Genomic DNA, 18,606 nt, shown 5'->3' on the forward strand with positions numbered 1-18,606 from the left:
GTGCTGGTACCTAGTCTCTACGACTAGGTAAGCCTATCCACAATAAAAACTGAACAGATATGAATTTAACAATTTGCGAAAAATAACTGAACAATAGATAAAAATCCTCCAAAGCGGAATCTCACAATTTCACACCCCAAAAACGGTGGAACTGGGACATAAGCTCTATAGATAGCTACTAGAGTACTACTACATCACTATCCGAAAAATAAATACAACAGTAATGAAAATAAGGGAAGGTGACTCCGAGGCCTGCGAACGCCGAGCAAGCATAGATTGAAGTCTCCTGTAAAAGCAGTTCGCAAGAGTCTCTATCTACCGGCACAAGCCAACGTACCTGGATCTGCACAAAAAGATGTGCAGAAGCATAGCATGAGTACACCACAACGATACCCAGTAAGTGTCAATCCTAACCTAAGTAGAGTAGTGACGAGGCCAGATCGAATCACCCACTAGGATATAAATAAGCAGTATGAAAATGAAATACAGATACAAAATGGAAGAAAGAAGTAACTAATATGGAACAAGATGATAACATGATTTAATAATGGAGAAACAACAGTAGAAACAACATAAAGAAGCAACTAAAGGACTACAATGGTCATGTACGGACAACAAATGATTGTACAACAATAATGAAACAACAGATATATTTCCCACCAAAATACTTTGCAATGTGAAATAAACAGCAAGGATCACATCGAGGTTCCGCCTCGTGTATAATGAAATAAAGACTGAGGTACTGCCTCGCATAATCAAGAATCACAACAGAGGTACCGCCTCGTATTCACTTTTCTCAATTTCAACCACAATCCTTCTTTATACCGCCGCGTGAGCCTTGCATTTGAAAAATAAGTTTTGAAATCAGTTTTCCCGAAATAGCTACACACACTTTAGCCCACTTTATGATGTCGCATGGCTTCACGTAGTTCCCCTACAAGCAACACGCACATTATTCCCACCTTATACCGCCGCCTGCACATCAACCCAAGCCTTATACCGCCGCATGCATATCAATACCATAACACAACAACAACTTGCACCACAAATGCCCACATATCACAACTCTTCAACAACAACAATATCAATATTTTCACACAATAACCCATGGATCCAACACAAAGTATACAAGAATATCAACAATAATAAGGGATGAAAAATGCTCAATAGGATAGATGTTCCAACAATAACCAACATCGCCTCAACGTATTAACAACTTCCACAACCTCAACATCAAATCGCTCAGCGATGAGAAACAACGTGTAACCAGATAAGACTAACTCACAATAAAGGGAAAAATCTTTAACAATGAGTATCAAATAACGGGAGTCAACAAATAAGGGGCAACATGAATAATTAATTTAACAATGATAATTAACAATAAAGAGATAATATGTGACAATAAGGGGGCAACAGGTTCAACTAAAGCATGGAGCAATTTAGCAAGTAAGATGTATGACAATTACTAAACAATCAAGCTAAAGCATTTAAGGATAGTCTAACACAATTAAGGATGACTAACTATGGGAATCTAGAACCTAATATGGCATTTCAATTAAAGCATGGAAATAGTCTTAGTAGACTAAACCGGTCAAATACTACGTACAACCCATGTACCCACTCATCACCTTGCATACACAGATTTCACTTAGCACAATTGAATCAAACAATACCAATCATAAGGGGGTCCTCCACACGAAGTTAGACAAGACACTTATCTCAATTAGGCTAATTCAGTACTCAGAAATAGCTTTTCCTTTAAAGTGCGCCTCCACACGGCTCAAATCTAACCAAAATTGACTCAATAACCGTAAACAATGCGAGGGAATTCAAATGCAATAGATAAAGTTAAGATTTTTACACTTTTCCCAAAAAGTCAGCAAAAGTCAACCCGAAGCTCGTCCGTACGAAACCTGGGTCCAATGGTAGATTCCGTCTACCCTTGACCCCACGAGTTCATATATGTGATTAGTTTCAAAATCCGAGTCCAAATCAACTCTCAAAATGCAATTTCTTATTTTTTAAAACCTTGACAAAGTTTCACAAATTTCTACTTTGATTCACATGATTTTGATGTTAAAATCTAAGATACGTTGATGGAATATAATTAGAAATAGATTAGAATCACTTACCGAAGGTTTGTAGGTAAAAATCCCCTCTCTAAGTCGTCTCCTACCGAGTCTAGGGTTCAAAAATAAGTGAATAAGTTCAAAAATCCCGTCTCCCAACCCTTTAACCAGTTGTAGATGTCACATTTGAGACACAGGGTTCGCATTTGCGAACCTAGATAGGATCAACATATATCGCAATTGTGATAAAGTATTCACAATTGCGAACTAGGGAAACATCGCAAAAGTGTAGAAACGTTCGCAACTGCGAACTCTGAACAATTCCTACCGGCTTCGAAAATGCGAAGGTAAGGTCGCATTTGCGACAATTGCCCACACTTGTCGCCTTCTCAAATACGAGCCTAGTGTTCGCATTTGCGACACCAGAGCACCAGACATCAGTCTTCTGCAATTTTAATCCAAACCTCTTCAAATCGTGTCTGAAACTCATCTGAGCCCTCAGGGCTCCAAACTAAACATCCACATAAGTCTAAAACATCATATAAACTCGCCCGTGTGATCAAAACACAAAAAATAATATCTAAAACTACGAATTGAACTCTAAAACGCATGATTTTCAAAGAGATTTTCAAGAACTTCTATAATCTCAACTAAGCGTCCGAATTCTATCTAATCAACTCTGAATGACGCCAAATTTTGTAGACAAGTTAAAAATACCATAACAGACCTATTTCAACTTCCAAAATCAATTTCCGAGATCAATAGCTAAAAGTCAACATATTGTCAAACTTTTCAACCTAAAATTGCCAAATTTCCTCAAATCAACCTACGGACTTCCAAAAAATATTCCGGCATCCAAGTCCGAAATCGCGATACGAAGCTATCAGAATCATAAAAATACAGTTCCGACGTCGTTTCACAAAAGTCAAAGTTTGGTCAATATTTTCAAATTTAAACTTCTAAGTCTGGAATCAAGGGTCTGAATCAACCCGAAAGCCTCCCGGAACGAAACTAATTAAACCTGAAAGTCATAAAGGCATAAACACACAAGTGTGAAGCAATAAAAGGGATAACATGGCGCAAATACATAAAATGACCGATCTGGTCGTTATATTCTCCCCCTCTTAAAACAAACATTCGTCCTCGAACGTGCATAAGGACATACCTGAAGCGGTGAACAGATGAGGATAACTACTCTGCATGTCGTGCTTGGTATCCTAGGTCGCCTTCTCGACAGGATGACCCCTCCATTGAACCTTCACTAAAGAAATATCTCGTGACCTCAACTTCCGGAGCTGTCGATCCAAGATGACCACTAGATTCTCAACATAAGACAAATCATTGTCGAACTGAATTGAGCTGAAGTCTAACACATGAGACCGATCATTGTGATACTTCCGGAGCATGGAAACATAGAATACTGGATGAACTATATCTAGAGTAGGTGGCAGTGCAAGCTTGTAGGTCATTTTTCCAATCCTCTCAAGAATCTCAAAAGTTCCGATATACCTAGAGCTCAACTTACCCTTCTTCCCGAACCTCATAACACCCTTCATGGGCAAAACTCGGAGCAAGACTCGCTCCCCAACCATGAATGCAACGTCGTGAACCCTTTGATCCGCATAACTCTTCTGCCTAGATTGGGCTACGCAAAGCCGATCTTGAATCAATTTGACCTTTTCCAAAGCATCCAGAACCATGTCTGTACCCAGTGGCCTAGCCTCGCCCGACTCAAAATAAACCACTGAAGACCAACACCGCCACCCATACTAGGCCTCATATGTAGCCATCTGAATGCTCGACTGGTAGTTGTTATTGTAGATAAACTCCTCAAGCGACAAAAACTAATCCTAAGAACCCCCAAACTCAATCACACATGCACAAAGCATATCCTTCAATATCTGAATAGTGCGCTCGAACTGTCCGTCCGCCTGAGGGTGAAATGTTGTACTCAGATCCACCTGTGTGCCTAGCTCATACTGCACATCCTTCCAGAACTGCGATGTAAACTGCGTACCCCTGTCAGAGATGATGGATACCGGCACGCCATAAAGTCTGACAATCTCGCGAATATAAACCTAAGCCAGCTGCTCTGAAGAATAAGTAGTCACCACTGGAATGAAATGAGCCGACTTGGTCAACCTATCCACAATCACCCATACCGCATGGAACTTTTTCTGAGTCCGCGGAAGCCCAACAACAAAATCCATAGTAACCCTCTCCCATTCCACTTTGGAATCTCTAGCCTCTGAAGCAATCCACCTGGCCGATGATGCTCATACTTCACCTGCTGATAATTTAGGCACCGATCTACATACTCCACTATGTCCTTCTTCATTCTCCTCCACCAATAGTGTTGCCTCAAGTCTTGATACATCTTGGCGGCACCCGGATGAATGGAGTATCGCGGACTGTGAGCCTCTTAAAGAATCAACTCACACAAACCATCTACATTGGGCACACATAGCTTGCCCTGCATCCGTAACACACCGTCATCCCTAATAGTGACCTACTTGGCATCGTCGTGATGAACCGTGTCCTTGAGGACAAGCAGATGGGGGTCGTCATACTGACGCTCTATGATACGATCATAAAGAGAAGACCGAGAAATCACACAGGCAAAAACTCGACTGGGATCCGAAACATCCAATCTAACAAACTAGATGGCTAAGGCATGAACCTCCAATGCTAATGGCCTCTCTGCTACCGGTAGGTATGCTAAACTACCCAAACTCTCCGCCTTTCGACTCAAGGCATCATCCACCACATTGGCCTCCCGAAATGATAAAGAATGGTGATTTCATAGTCCTTAAGCAACTCTAGACATCTTCGTTGCCGCAAGTTAAGATCCTTCTGTTTGAACAGATGATGTAGACTCCGGTGGTCGGTAAAGACCTCATAAGGTACACCATAGAAATAGTGCCGCTAGATCTTCAATGCATGAACAATGACTGTCAACTCCAAATCGTGGACTGGATAATTCTTCTCATGAGTCTTCAACTGTCGAGATACGTAAGCAATCACCCTACCGTCTTGCATCAACAGCGCGCCAAGTTCCATACGTGACGCATCACAATACATAGTAAAAGACCCCGAGCCCATAGGCAGCACCAATACTTGAGTTGTGATCAAAGTTGTCTTGAACTTTTGAAAGATCTTCTCACACTCCTCGGTCCACATGAATGGAGCACCCTTCTGGGTCAATCTGGTCATAGGTGCAGCAATAGACAAGAAACCCTCTATGAATCGACGGTAATACCTGGCCAAACTAAGAAAACTACGGATCTCAATAGCTGAAGACGGTCTGGGCTAACTCTGCACCGCCTCAATCTTCTTCGGATCTACCTTGATCCCCTCACTTGACAACACATGACCCAAAAATGCCACCAAATCGAGCCAGAATTCACACTTTGAGAAATTTGCATATAACTTCTTCTCCCTCAAGGTCTGGAGCACAATCCTCAAATACTGCTCATCATCTTCCCAACTGCGGGAGTACACCGAGATGTCGTCAATAAACATAATGACAAATGAATCAAGATAAGGCTAGAACACACTATTCATTAGGTGCATAAATGTTGTTGGGGCATTGGTCAGCACGAAAGACATCACGAGAAACTCGTAGTGACCATACCGAGTCTTTAAGGCAGTCTTCGGAATATCTAGATCACGAATCTTCAACTGATAATAACCCGAGAAATCAATCTTGGAGAATACTCTGGCACCTTGTAGCTGATCAAATAGGTCATCAATGCGTGGCAATGGATACCTGTTCTTCACTGTAATCTTGTTCAACTGACGATAATCAATACACATGCGCATAGTTCCATCCTTCTTCTTAACAAATAAGACCGGAGTACCCCACAGCGACACACTAGGCCGAATGAATCCCTTATAAAGCAACTCATGTAACTTCTCCTTTAACTCTTTCAGCTCTACTGGGGCCATACGATATGGTGGAATAGAAATGGGCTGAGTGCCCGGCGATAAGTCAATACCGAAATTGATATTTCTGTCAGGCGGCATGCTCGAAAGATCTGCTGAAAATACATCTGGAAAGTCCCTCACTACCGGAACTGACTCATCGGTATGAGTATCAACACTAACATCCCGTAGAAAGGCTAGATAAGTATTACACCCTTTCTTAACCATCCACTGAGCCTTTAGGAATGAAATAACCCTGCTAGGAACATAATCTAATGCACCCCTCCACTCTAACCGTGGTAAACCTGGCATAGCCAGCATCACAGTTTTTGGCATGACAATCAAGAATAACATGATGGGGCGACAACCAGTCCATGCCCAAGATAACATCAAAGTCTACCATACTAAGTAGCAACAGCTCAAATATGGTCGGAAAACCACCAATAACAACTAGACACGACCGATACACACGATCCATAATAATAGAATGTCCCATAAGTGTAGACACATAAACAGGAGAACTCAAGGAATCACGGGATATACCTAAATATGGAGAAAAGTAAGATGATACATAGGAATAAGTGGAGCCTGGGTCAAATAAGACCGATGCATCTCTATGACAGACCGGAACAATACCTGTAATGACTGAGTCTGAAGCAACTGCCTCTGTCCTAGCAGGAAAAGCAAAATATCTGGCCTGGCCTCCTCCTCTAGGGCGACCTCTGTTTGACCGTCCCCCACCCCTAGCTGGCTAAGCGGGTGGAGTGGCAACTGGGGCAACGACCATAGCCTGTGAAGTATGCGGACCTGACTAGATCCGTAGACCCTGAGTAGTCTGGGAAGGTGCACCCCTACTAAGTCTGGGCAATCTCTGACCATGTGGCGAGTATCACCATACTCAAAACAAACTCTCGGAGGACGTGGCGGCTAGGACTAACTCGGGCCTGGTTGGCTGGACTGACCACTGAAGGCATCCCGTGTAGGAGGTGTACTAGAAAGTGGCTGAGCAAAGTGTGCAACCTGGGACCTCGATACAACCGGAGCACCACTAGAAGCTGGAAGTGTTGAATGAACTGGGCAGCTCACATAGCCCCTACCATGACTGGCTGAAGCCGTAGCGTGACCACCACTAAATCCCCTTGTGCCACGAGACCTCTTGGCCTCCCTATCATCATTATCACAGTCTCGTATACCCTCCAGCCTCCGTGCAATCTCAACCACTTGCTGATACGGAATTCTGACTCCAACTCCCTGGCCATGTTGTATCTAATACTCTGGTTGAGCCCCTCAATAAATTGACGGACTCGCTCCCTGACTGTGTCAATTAAGGCTGGTGCATGCCTGGACAAACCACTAAATTGGACAGCATACTCTGACACTGACATAGTACCCTGGTGCAGCCGCTCAAAATCCGAGCGCCAAGCATCCCGAAGGGTCTGAGGAACAAACTCTCTCAAGAATAAATCTAAAAACAAATCCCATGTGAGTGAAACTGCCTCGGCTGGGCTAACCACCTCGTACGCCCACCACCACTGATATGTCACTCTCTTCAGCTGGAACATAGTGAAGGCAACCCCACTCGTCTCCACAATGCTCATAGTGTGGAGAATGCAGTGACACTCCTCAAGAAACTCATGTGCATCTTCTAAAGCCAAACCACTAAAAGTAGGATGGTGGTACTTCTTGATCTTCTCGAGCATGAGATGCTCCTCCTCATATGTTATTTCCCTAACCACGGGCTGAACTGGAGCAACAGGCTGTATTAGTATAACCTCTGGGACCTTATCAACCTAGACACGCTGCTCTGGGTACGAGCCACGGGAGTCTGTGCTCCCCCTAGCCTGAGATGTGGCTGGTGCAAATGGGATCAACCCCGTCTGAGCTAAGGTGCTGAACATGCTCATAAACTATGCGAAGGTCTCCTGAAGTGCTGGGGTGGCAATAGGCGCCTCGGGTGTCTGACCCCCGACTGGAGCTACTGGTGGCTCCTCTGTAGCAGCTCGAGTAGGTGCTCTGGCTGAACCACGTGCCCGTCCTCGGCCTCGGCCTCTGTCCCTATCCCAACCTCTCGCGGCTCTAGCAGGGGGTGCGGGTGTCTGATCGTTGGATCCTGCGGTGCGTGTCCTCGCCATCTGTGGGAGAATATAAAGTCAAAGATTTAGTTTTCGTAATCAACCAATTCACACGATAAGAAATCAAATAAGTGAAATTTTTCCTAAGAGTTCTGTAGCCTCTTGAAGATAAGTACAGATGTCTCTGTACTGATCCGCAAGACTCTACTAAACCTGCTTATGACTCGTAACACATATGAACCTATAGCTCTAATATCAACTTGTCACGATCCCAATTCCCCTCCGTAGATATGAATTTAACAATTTGCGAAAAATAACTGAACAATAGATAAAATCCTCCAAAGCGGAATCTCATAATTTCACACCCCAAAATCGGTGGAACTGAGTCATAAACTCTATAGGTAGCTACTAGAGTACTTCTACATCACTGTCCGAAATGGAAATACAACAATAATGAAAATAAGGGAAGGTGACTCCGAAGCTTGCGGACGCCGAGCAGGCATACCTTGAAGTCTCCGGTAAAAGCTGCTGGCAAGTGTCTCTATCTGCCGGCACGAGCTGACATACTTGGATCTGCACAAAAAGATGTGCAGAAGTATAGCATGAGTACAACACAACGGTACCCAGTAAGTGTCAAGCCTAACCTCAGTAGAGTAGTGACGAGGCCAGGTCGAGATACCCACTAGGATATAAATAAGCAGTATGAAAATAACATACGGATATAAAGTAGAAGAAAGAAGTAACTAATACGGAAAAAAATGATAGCTTGATCTAATACCGGAAAAACATCAGTAAAAATAACATAAAGAAGCAACCAAAGGACTACAATGGTCATATACAGACAACAATTGATTGTACAACAAGAATGAAAGAGCAGATATATTTCCCACCAAAAGACTTTGCAATGTGGAATAAACAGCAAGGATCACATCGAGGTTCCGCCTCGTGTATAATGAAATCAAAACTGAGGTACTGCCTCGCATAATCAAGAATCACAACAGAGGTACCGCCTCGTATTCACTTTTCTCAATTTCAACCACAATCTTTCCTTATACCGATGTGTGAGTCGTATATTTGAAAAATAGGTTTTGAAATCAGTTTTCCCGAAATAGCTACACGCACTTTAGCCTACCTTATGATGCAGCGTGGCTTCACGTAGTTCCCCTACAAGCAACACACACATAAGTCCCACTTTATACTGCCGCATGCACATCAATCCAAACCTTATACCGCCGTATACGCATCAATACCATAACACAACAATAACTTGCACCACAAGTTCCCACATATCACAACTCTTCAACAACAACAATATCAATATTTCCACACAATAACCCATGGCTCTAACACAACGTATACAAGAATATCAACAACAATAATGGATGGAAAATGCTCAATATGATAGATGTTCCAATAATAACCAACATTGCCTCAACGTATTAACAACTTCCACAACCTTAACATCAAATAGCTCAACAATGAGAAAACAACGTGTAATCACAATATTAGATAAGACTAACTCACAATAAAGGGAATAATCTTCAACAATGAGTATCAAATAACATGAGTCAACAAATAAGGGGCAACATGAACAATTAATTCAACAATGATAATTAACAATGAAGAGATAAACATGTGACAATAAGGGGGCAACAGGTTCAACTAAAGCGTTGGAGCAATTTAGCAAGTAAGATGTATGATAATTGCTAAACAATCAAGCTAAAGCATTTAAGGATAGTCTAACACAATTAAGGATGATTTAACTATGAGAATCTAGAACATAATATGACATTTCAATTAAAGTATGAAAATAGTCTAAGTAGCCTAAACCGGTCAAATACTACGTACAACCCGTGTACCCACTCGTCACCTTGTGTACACGGATTTTACTTAGTACAACTGAATCAAACAATACCAATCTTAAAGGATAGTTCCCCCACACGAAGTTAGGCAAGACACTTACCTCAATTAGGCCAATTCAGTACTCGAAAATAGCTTTTCCCATAAAGTTCGCCTCCACATGGTTCAAATCTAACCAAAATCGACTCAATAACATCAATCAATGCTAGGGAATTCAATTGCAATAGATAAAGTTACGAATTTTTCACTTTTCCCAAGAAGTCAGCAAAAGTCAATCCGGGGCCCGCCTGGTCGAAACCCGAATCCAATAGTAGATTTTGTCTACCCTTGACCCCACGAGTTCATATATGTGATTAGTTTCAAAATCCGAGTCCAAATCAACTTTCAAAACTCAATTTCTTATTTTTCAAAAACTTGACAAAGTAGTTTCACATATTTATACTTTGATGCACATGATTTTGATGTTAAAATCTAAGAAAAGTTGATGAAATATAATTAGAAATAGATTAGGATCACTTACGCAAGGTTTGTAGGTAAAAATTCCCTCTCCAAGTCGTCTCCTACCGAGTCTAGGGTTCAAAAATGAGAGAATAAGTTCAAAAATCCCGTCTCCCAACCCTTTAACCAGTTGCAAATGTCACATTTGCGACACACGGTTCGGATTTGCGACCGTCGCAATAGCGAACCAGGGCTCACATTTGCGAACCCTGACAGGCTCAACATATATCGCAATTGCGATAAAGCCTTCGCAATTGCGAACTAGGGAAACATCGCAAAAGCGGAGAAATGTTTGCAATTGCGAACTCTGAACAATTCCTACTGGCATCGCAAATGTGAAGGTGAGGTCGCATTTGCGACAATTGCCCATATATGTCGCCTACGCAAATGCGAGCCTGGTGTTCGCATTTGCAACACCAGAGCACCAGACATCAGTCTTCTGTAATTTTAATCCAAACCTCTCTGGATCGTGTCCGGAACTCATCCGAGACCTCGGGGCTCCAAACCAAACATCCACACAAGTCTAAAAATATCATACAAACTCGCTCGCGCGATCAAAACACAAAAATAACATTTAAAACTACGAACTAAACTCTAAAACACATGATTTTCAAAGAGATTTTCAAGAACTTCTATAATCTCAACTAAGCGTCCGAATCCTATCAAATCAATTCCGAATGACGCTAAATTTTGTACAAAAGATCTAAATGCCATAACTGACCCATTTCAAGTTCCAAAGTTAATTTCCGAGCTCAATAGCTAAAAGTCAGTCTACGGTCAAACTTTTCAACTTAAAATTGCCAAATTTCGGCAAATCAACACAACTCAACCTACGAACTTCCAAAATCAATTCCGGCATACGCCCAAGTCCGAAATCGTGATACAAAGCTATCAAAATCATAAAAATACAGTTCCAATGTCATTTTCACAAAAGTTAAAGTTTGGTCAATATTTTCAAATTTAATACTTCTAAGTCTAGAATCAAGGGTCTGAATCAACCTGAAAGCCTCCCGGAACGAAATTAATCAACCCTGCAAGTCATAAAGACATAAACACACAAGTGTGAAGCAATAAAAGGGGTAACGGGATGCAAATACACAAAATGGTCGATTGGATCGTTACACTTACCAACCTTAAGTCATTAATCGTAGACTTACCAAAACTAGCCAAGCACATATAAAAATTAAAAACCCAAATAAATAAGGTTCTTTCTCTCCAAGAATTACACGTAATGATCTTCTTCCATATTTTTAAGCGTGATTGCCAACATTAGATGCAAGATGGAAATGAAATTTCATGGATGAGGTAGCAAATAAGGTGATGAAATACAAAAATATACATATATATACAATATTCTAAAAATCTAAGGGAAAAAAAGGACATTTTTTCATGGGTATGGTTGAAATTCATTGAAAATATATAGATGAGTTAATATATAAAATTCGAAGATTGGAGGTGATTTGGATTGATTTGATATCAGAATTCATAGTTAAAATCGAGTTCAAAATTCTGTTCTGCGACACATGTATGAAACATATATCACGCATGTATCTCACACACAGGTATACATGTGGTAGATATTTGATACAAATATGATACATGTGTGATACACAAATGATACACGGTGTGATACACATATCATTTTTTCATGTTCATTTTCTAATTCAATCTTTTCAATTCAAACCATCTCAAAACTCCATCAAATCATCTCCAAACTGATATTCAATCTCCGTAAGATGTACTCAATCTATTCTAATAACACCAACTCAAAAGAAAGCACAAATTTGACCCTTTTTTTTGTTATAAATAACTAATTGGCTAATATTGGTAATATTTGGCTATTATTAATAATATTTTATGAATTAACCAATTTTTATAATAAACTAGTTATAAACGGATATAGTTGGTAGTTTTCCTAAATAGTTTAGGTTTATTGGGAATAAGGTGATAATTTCTCAAAAATATTTAGGTGTTTCGGCCTCACAGGCCAGCCCCAACTCAATAGCATGAGGTCATGGGCTGAGCTGAAAAGGCCCAGCTTTAAATGGGCTAGAGAGTTGCCGGCTTGTGGAGCCAAGTCCATTTTAACGATTTAAATTTTATACACTAAACAATATATAATATTTTTACACAATCAAGTTAAATTACATATAACAACATGTGACCTATCACAAACATGATTTGATAAACTAAAACAGAAAATTTAACGTAATATTGGATGTGTTTGGTGCGAAGGCTGGAAAATATTTTCCAACTTTTTTATGTTTGGTTGGCTTAAATATTTTGGAATTTTTTTTTCTCATGGACTCATTTTCCTTCAATATTTTTCCTATCAAAAGAAGAGAAAATATTTTTCCAAAAGTTTTTTTTAACCTGCTCCACCCTATTCCCCATCCCGACCAACCCACCCCACCAACCCACCCCACCAACCCTATCCATCACATTCAGAGGCGGAGCTAGTATTTGAACTTTATGAGTTCAAGATTAAAATCTTTTTAAGTTACTGGGTTCTAAATTAATAATGTGTACTTATTCATTGGATTTCTTAATATAAATACAGGATTTGAACAAAAACTATTGGGTTCGACCGAACCCGCAATCAAAATTGCAGATCTGTCCCTGATCATACCCCCAAACCACCTCAACCCCTACCCCCACCACACCACACCCACCCCAACCTCACCCCCACCCCGCAAATAGAAATATTATTAAGACCACTTTCTTTTCATATTGTAAATAAAGGAGTACTTTTTTTTTTATTTTAACAAAATGAGTATTCTTTTCATGATGTATAAAAAATATTTTATTTCATTTCAATAAAACGAGTACTTATTTTTTTCATAATGTAGAAAAAATATTTTTTTCCAACAAAATGAGTACTTTCTTTTCATGATATAGAAAAATATATTCTTTCATTTCAACAAAACGAGTACTTATTTTCATGATATAGAAAAAATATTTTCTTTAACAAACTAAGTAAATATTTTCTTTCATTTTAACAAGACGAATACTTTCTTTTCATGATATAGAAAAAATATTTTCTTTCATTTCAACAAAATGAGTACTTTCTTTTCATGATGTAGAAGAAGTAATTTTTTTATTTCAATAAAAAGAGTAATTTTTTTTTTCATAACGTAGAAAATATATTTTCTTTCATTTCAATAAAACGTGTAATGTTTTTTTCATGATGTTAAACAAATATTTTCTTTCATTTCAACAAACTTAGTATTTTCTTTTTATAATGTAGAAAAAATATTTTCTTTAATTCAACAAAATAAGTAATTTCTTTTTATGTTATAGAAATGATACTTTCTTTTTCAACAAAAAAAGTATTTTCTTTTTAATTATCGAGCTCAAATTTCAACGTGTTCTTGTGTGAAAAAGTAAAATAACATATTAGTTCATTTGAGTTTGTGTGAATTTTAAAAAGAATAATAAAATTCTTGAAAAAAATAGAGCCTCGGAAGGGGAAGGTTTTTTTTTTTGGGGGGGGGGGGGGGGGGGAGGGAGGAGGATAGTAAATATGAGGGTTTTGGGGAAGGTGGATTGAGGAGAGTAGCATAAAAAATTATCTTTATAAAAATATTTTATAGTCTCTAATCAAATACTATAAAATATTTTTCGGAAAAAGTTTTTCACTTACCAACCAAACAAAGGAAAATAAGTGATAAACAACATATTTTTCATTAAAACATATTTTCCAAATAATATTTTATACTATCGGCGTTTAACATAAACCAAAAGAAAGCATTAACCCGTGACTATAGTGTTAATGGCCGGCAGTGCCGAAAGATGAAAACATGAAGATGGGCTGTCACGAGTAAGAAAGTAATACTTAATTAATGGCATTAGTATTTAATTAATAGTCCCACACTTAGATAGTGCTACTAAAGATGGAGTTTTATATTTGTGTAGACACAAGACAAGACTGGACTATAAAGGGAGAGAAAAGACGAGAGATGCATGTATTCTTCTTGTTCATCACATTCGTTGTACGTGACTTTTTCCTATTCTCGATGTTCAATATTTGACTGTGTGCTCGACTAAATTTAGATTCACATTAAAAATAAATAAAATATTCTCTATCAAAAATAATTTTATATCCAAGATTTAAATATGTAACCTCTAATTAAAAATAAAAGAATATTTATAACTCCACTGCAACTCATATTGGTTCACAAGAACAAGTAAATTTGTTGGAAGGTTGGATTCATTCATTCAACCAAAGGACCAGAAGAATTTGTTTAGTATTTCCTGTCCCATAAACAATAAATTTAGTAATATCTGAAGAATCCAACAATTCTTAATTTCTTTTACTATAATTACTTTTAGATTATTTTTAAAATATTATTCCAAATTTCTTTCGGTGTAACTTTTATATTATTTTTAAAATATTCCTAGCTAGAAATAGTGTTTTTAGTAATTTTCCTAAAATTTAAAAAATGTTAAAATGTGTAACGTTAAGCAATTATTAAAGAGATCACATCTTTATTCAATTTAATTATGTTTTCATCAAACGCTCTTACGTGCGATTTTGATTTTCTTTTATGAGCAAAACATGTTATTTTTTATACGGCAAATGGCCAAATATACCCATCTACTTTCGAAAATGATCTAAGAATACCCCTCGTTATACTATTGGGTTATCTATACCCCTGCAGTCATACTTTGTGTTCAAATATACCCCTCATTTAAACGGAGGGACACGTGTCATCGTCCTGTTGGTCATTTCTAAATATATCATAATTAATTAAAAAGACTCATTACCCATACCCGAAAAATAATTTTTTTTTGTTAAAACTGGAAAAAACTAAAAAAACAATTTTACTAAAAACTGAAAAAACAAAAATATTTTTTTTTTCCGGTTTTTACGAAAAAACTGCTTTAAAAAAACTGAAAAATATTTTCTAAAATAATATTTTTGTAAAAACAGAAAAAAAATAGAAAAATAATTTTCTAAAGCAATTAAAAACTGGAAAAAACTGAAATATTTTTAACTAAAAACTGAAAAAAAAGAAAATATTTGTTTTTTCAGTTTTTACAAAAATATTGCTTTAGAAAATTGCTTTTTAGTTTTTTTTCTTCCAGTTTTTTATAAAAATATTGTTTTAGAAAATATTTTTCAGCTTTATTTAAAGCAGTTTTTTTTGTAAAAACTGGAAAAAAAAATATTTTCGTTTTTTTTTCAGTTTTTAGTAAAAAATATTTCAGTTTTTTTTAGTTTTTAAAAAAAAATTGCTTTAGAAAATTGATTTTCAGTTTTTGTTTTTCAGTTTTTACAAAAATATTGTTTTAGAAAATATTTTTCAGTTTTTTCTAAGGCAGTTTTTTTGTAAAAACTGAATTTTTTTTTTTTTTTCAGTTTTTAGTAAAACTTTTTTATTAGTTTTTTTCAGTTTTTACAAAAAAAAAAAAATATTATTTTTCGGGTATGGGTAATGAGTCTTTCTAATTAATTAGGAGATATTTAAAATTGACCAACAGGACGATGACATGTGTCCCTCCGTTTAAATGAAGGGTATATTTGAACCCAAAGTATGACTGCAGGGGCATAGATAACCCAATAGTATAACGAAGGATATTTTTAGACCATTTTCGAAAATAGAAAGGTATATTTGACTCTTTGCCGTATAAAAAATAACATGTTTTGCTCATAAAAGAAAATCAAAATCGCACGTAAGAGCGCTTGATAAAGTTAAACTTATAATATTAGTCGGATGAATGACTTTGGACGGTTTGTTTCTTATTACAGCAAGACAAAATTTCCAACATAACAAGTTCAAGCATAGTAAATGTCGGAGAAACATTTGAAAGTTCCTTGAACCTATTCATTATCAGTATCCTATAAAAAATACTGTAAATAAATTAAATGCCCTCTCTTTTTTTCTCTTACTTTCCCAGTATGAAAAGAAATAAAAAGGGAAGAATAACGTTAGAGAATAAGGTTGATTGCACTTTTTGGCTCGCAGCTATTAAGGATTAAGGAGTAGTTAATTTGTTTAGAAGCATGCACGAAGTTTTTTAACTTGGCATCTTTATTTACTTGAAAATTCACTAACTTGTCAACGTTAATGTTGTCTTTCTACATGTGACGATACAAACTAAGGGTCCACCAAACTTATATAGAGAACCAAGTTCTCTATTAGTTCCCACAGAACATACTCACACAGCTCTAAGTAAATAACACAATAAAGTTTTACGTGGAAAACTCCTAACTCACGGGATTAAAAATCACGACCTACCCTTGCAGGATTTTAACTTCACTACTAAGCAAATTTCAGATTACAAACTATTGTAACCTAGGAATTAACCTCTTAATCCCTCACTAACTTGTAATAACTCTATTACAAGCCCCTTTGTAATAACTCTATTACAAAGCTTACAACTCGACTAACTTTAGCCAAGACACAAACCCATGATTTATGATTTTACAAAAGTTTCCAGTTTCTTACAACATGCTTCTAACTAAGCTAAGTAGGAATTACAAGTAAATCACTTTGACAAAGATGCTACACAACTAAGGACATATGATGACTCAATGCAGGAAACTGATCCTTTGTTATGTTGCTCTTTATTCTCGACGCCTTTGATGTCACTTGCAGGTTGGCAATACACTTGAGAGAAAGCTTGATGAATTCTGGAGTGTGCGAGTGTTGTTTTGCCTTTCCTTCATGTTAATATTGCATAAGTGACATCACTTGAATGATATAAGCATGTTTGGTACAAAGGCATTTCCCATAAAGTGACTGCTCCATTGTTTACATTGTTGCGTGTGTGCAGAGGTACAGTTGCAGTCACTTTACAGCTGTGGGGAGTTGACCAGTACTGTCAGCAAGGGAACTGATGTCGATCTGTTCCCTCTATTGTTTCTTGGACTCTGAAAGTTAGAGCATGTCCCAGACCTGTTGATCTTTGAGTACTCAGAGGATGTGGAACAGGTTTCCCATCTAGTTCTTAACATTAAGTTTGTCAGATCATCAAAACATAGCAGGACACATAACTTATCAATTTCCCCCCTTTTGATGATGACAAACTTGTAATTGAAATTCCCCCTGAGTCTGTGCGCTCTTGTTCCCCCTCAATTACTTTTTCCCTTTTTGGCATCATAAAAAGATTAGGCACAAGCAATAAGCAAAAAGAAGTCTAGCTTGGTAAACTCATGCCACATGTGTGCACAAAATCATGACTAAAAACAGAGCAGAAGAACAAGGTATGCACAGCAAAAGGACGAGAAGTTCATTAATTTTGGAAATAAACAGGGAGCAGGTCCATTGTTACACAATCACCACAAAACATAGCCAAACACAGGAGACAAAAACAACTAGAATTTGAACTTGAGATTGGGAAGGGAATGACTCTAAGGAGCACGGGAAGGGGGAGGCAGAGAGGAAGAGGCAAGAGTTCTAAGGAGGATATCTATGCGAGCATTTGCAGATCCTTGCTAATTGAGCAACCTCTCCTTCAAGTCCCCGACCTGTTTCCTAAGATCAGCATTTTCGTTTGTCAGCCGAGCAACCTCTACGCTTGGTGAGCCACTGGAACCAGGTGCCTCCTGGGCCTGACTAAGCTAACCCTCAAGGATAACATTTCTTGCCTTCAACTTCCTTATCTCTTCGTAGCAATATTCTGTGCTTCAATTAGTTGAGAGATAGTGGAATTGCTTCTAACCCCTCCTTTCCTATCGATGCACTCACACTCTTCCAAGGTGATTTTGGAGAAACTCTGCTTGCGAGTACCCATGGGGGCCTTTTCCAGGGGAACTTTGAAGAACTCAAAACTTTGGTGAGAAGAAACCCATAGGGCAGCCCATAATTACCATCCTTGAAATCTGCTACCTTTTCATTTGCTCAATCATGATTTCCGGCAGATTTATAGTGGAGTATGCATCCAGTGCTTCCATGAGGAATAAGTCTGCTCGTGATGTAATAGAATGCCTTTCTGCACGAGGGAGCAACACATTGTTCACCATTTCGAATAGCAGTTAGTTCACTGGAAGGAGGGCCTTCTTGTGCACCCGTTCCCCCTGCTGGACTGCATCATCCTTCAGAATGGCATTTCTGAAGTTTGAAGAGCAAGTCCCTTTAATGAAGGATATACCATCTGTGGGCACTTCCAAGATGGTTTCCGACACAGCCTCATCAATCACAAAGTCAACCCCATTTACCTTCAAGTAGATGTTATCA

The 18,606-nt window shown here is 38.2% G+C and overlaps 1 protein-coding gene across 1 annotated transcript; it reads right to left on the reverse strand.

The window, feature by feature from the left end:
* Nucleotides 1–3,286: 3,286 nt before the first annotated feature.
* On the reverse strand, nucleotides 3,287–3,769 carry LOC138906288 (uncharacterized). Its single transcript, XM_070194822.1, has one exon. The coding sequence runs from the start codon at nucleotides 3,767–3,769 to the stop codon at nucleotides 3,287–3,289; it is 483 nt and encodes a 160-aa protein (XP_070050923.1).
* Between the last annotated feature and the right edge of the window lie 14,837 nt (nucleotides 3,770–18,606).

The sequence above is a fragment of the Nicotiana tomentosiformis genome, chromosome 2, assembly GCF_000390325.3.
Source record: "Nicotiana tomentosiformis chromosome 2, ASM39032v3, whole genome shotgun sequence".
Lineage (NCBI taxonomy): Eukaryota > Viridiplantae > Streptophyta > Magnoliopsida > Solanales > Solanaceae > Nicotiana > Nicotiana tomentosiformis.

Bases quoted from the DNA above. Each gene is read 5' to 3' on its own strand.
- LOC138906288 (XM_070194822.1), bottom strand. From the start codon at position 3,769: ATGGTTCTGGATGCTTTGGAAAAGGTCAAATTGATTCAAGATCGGCTT.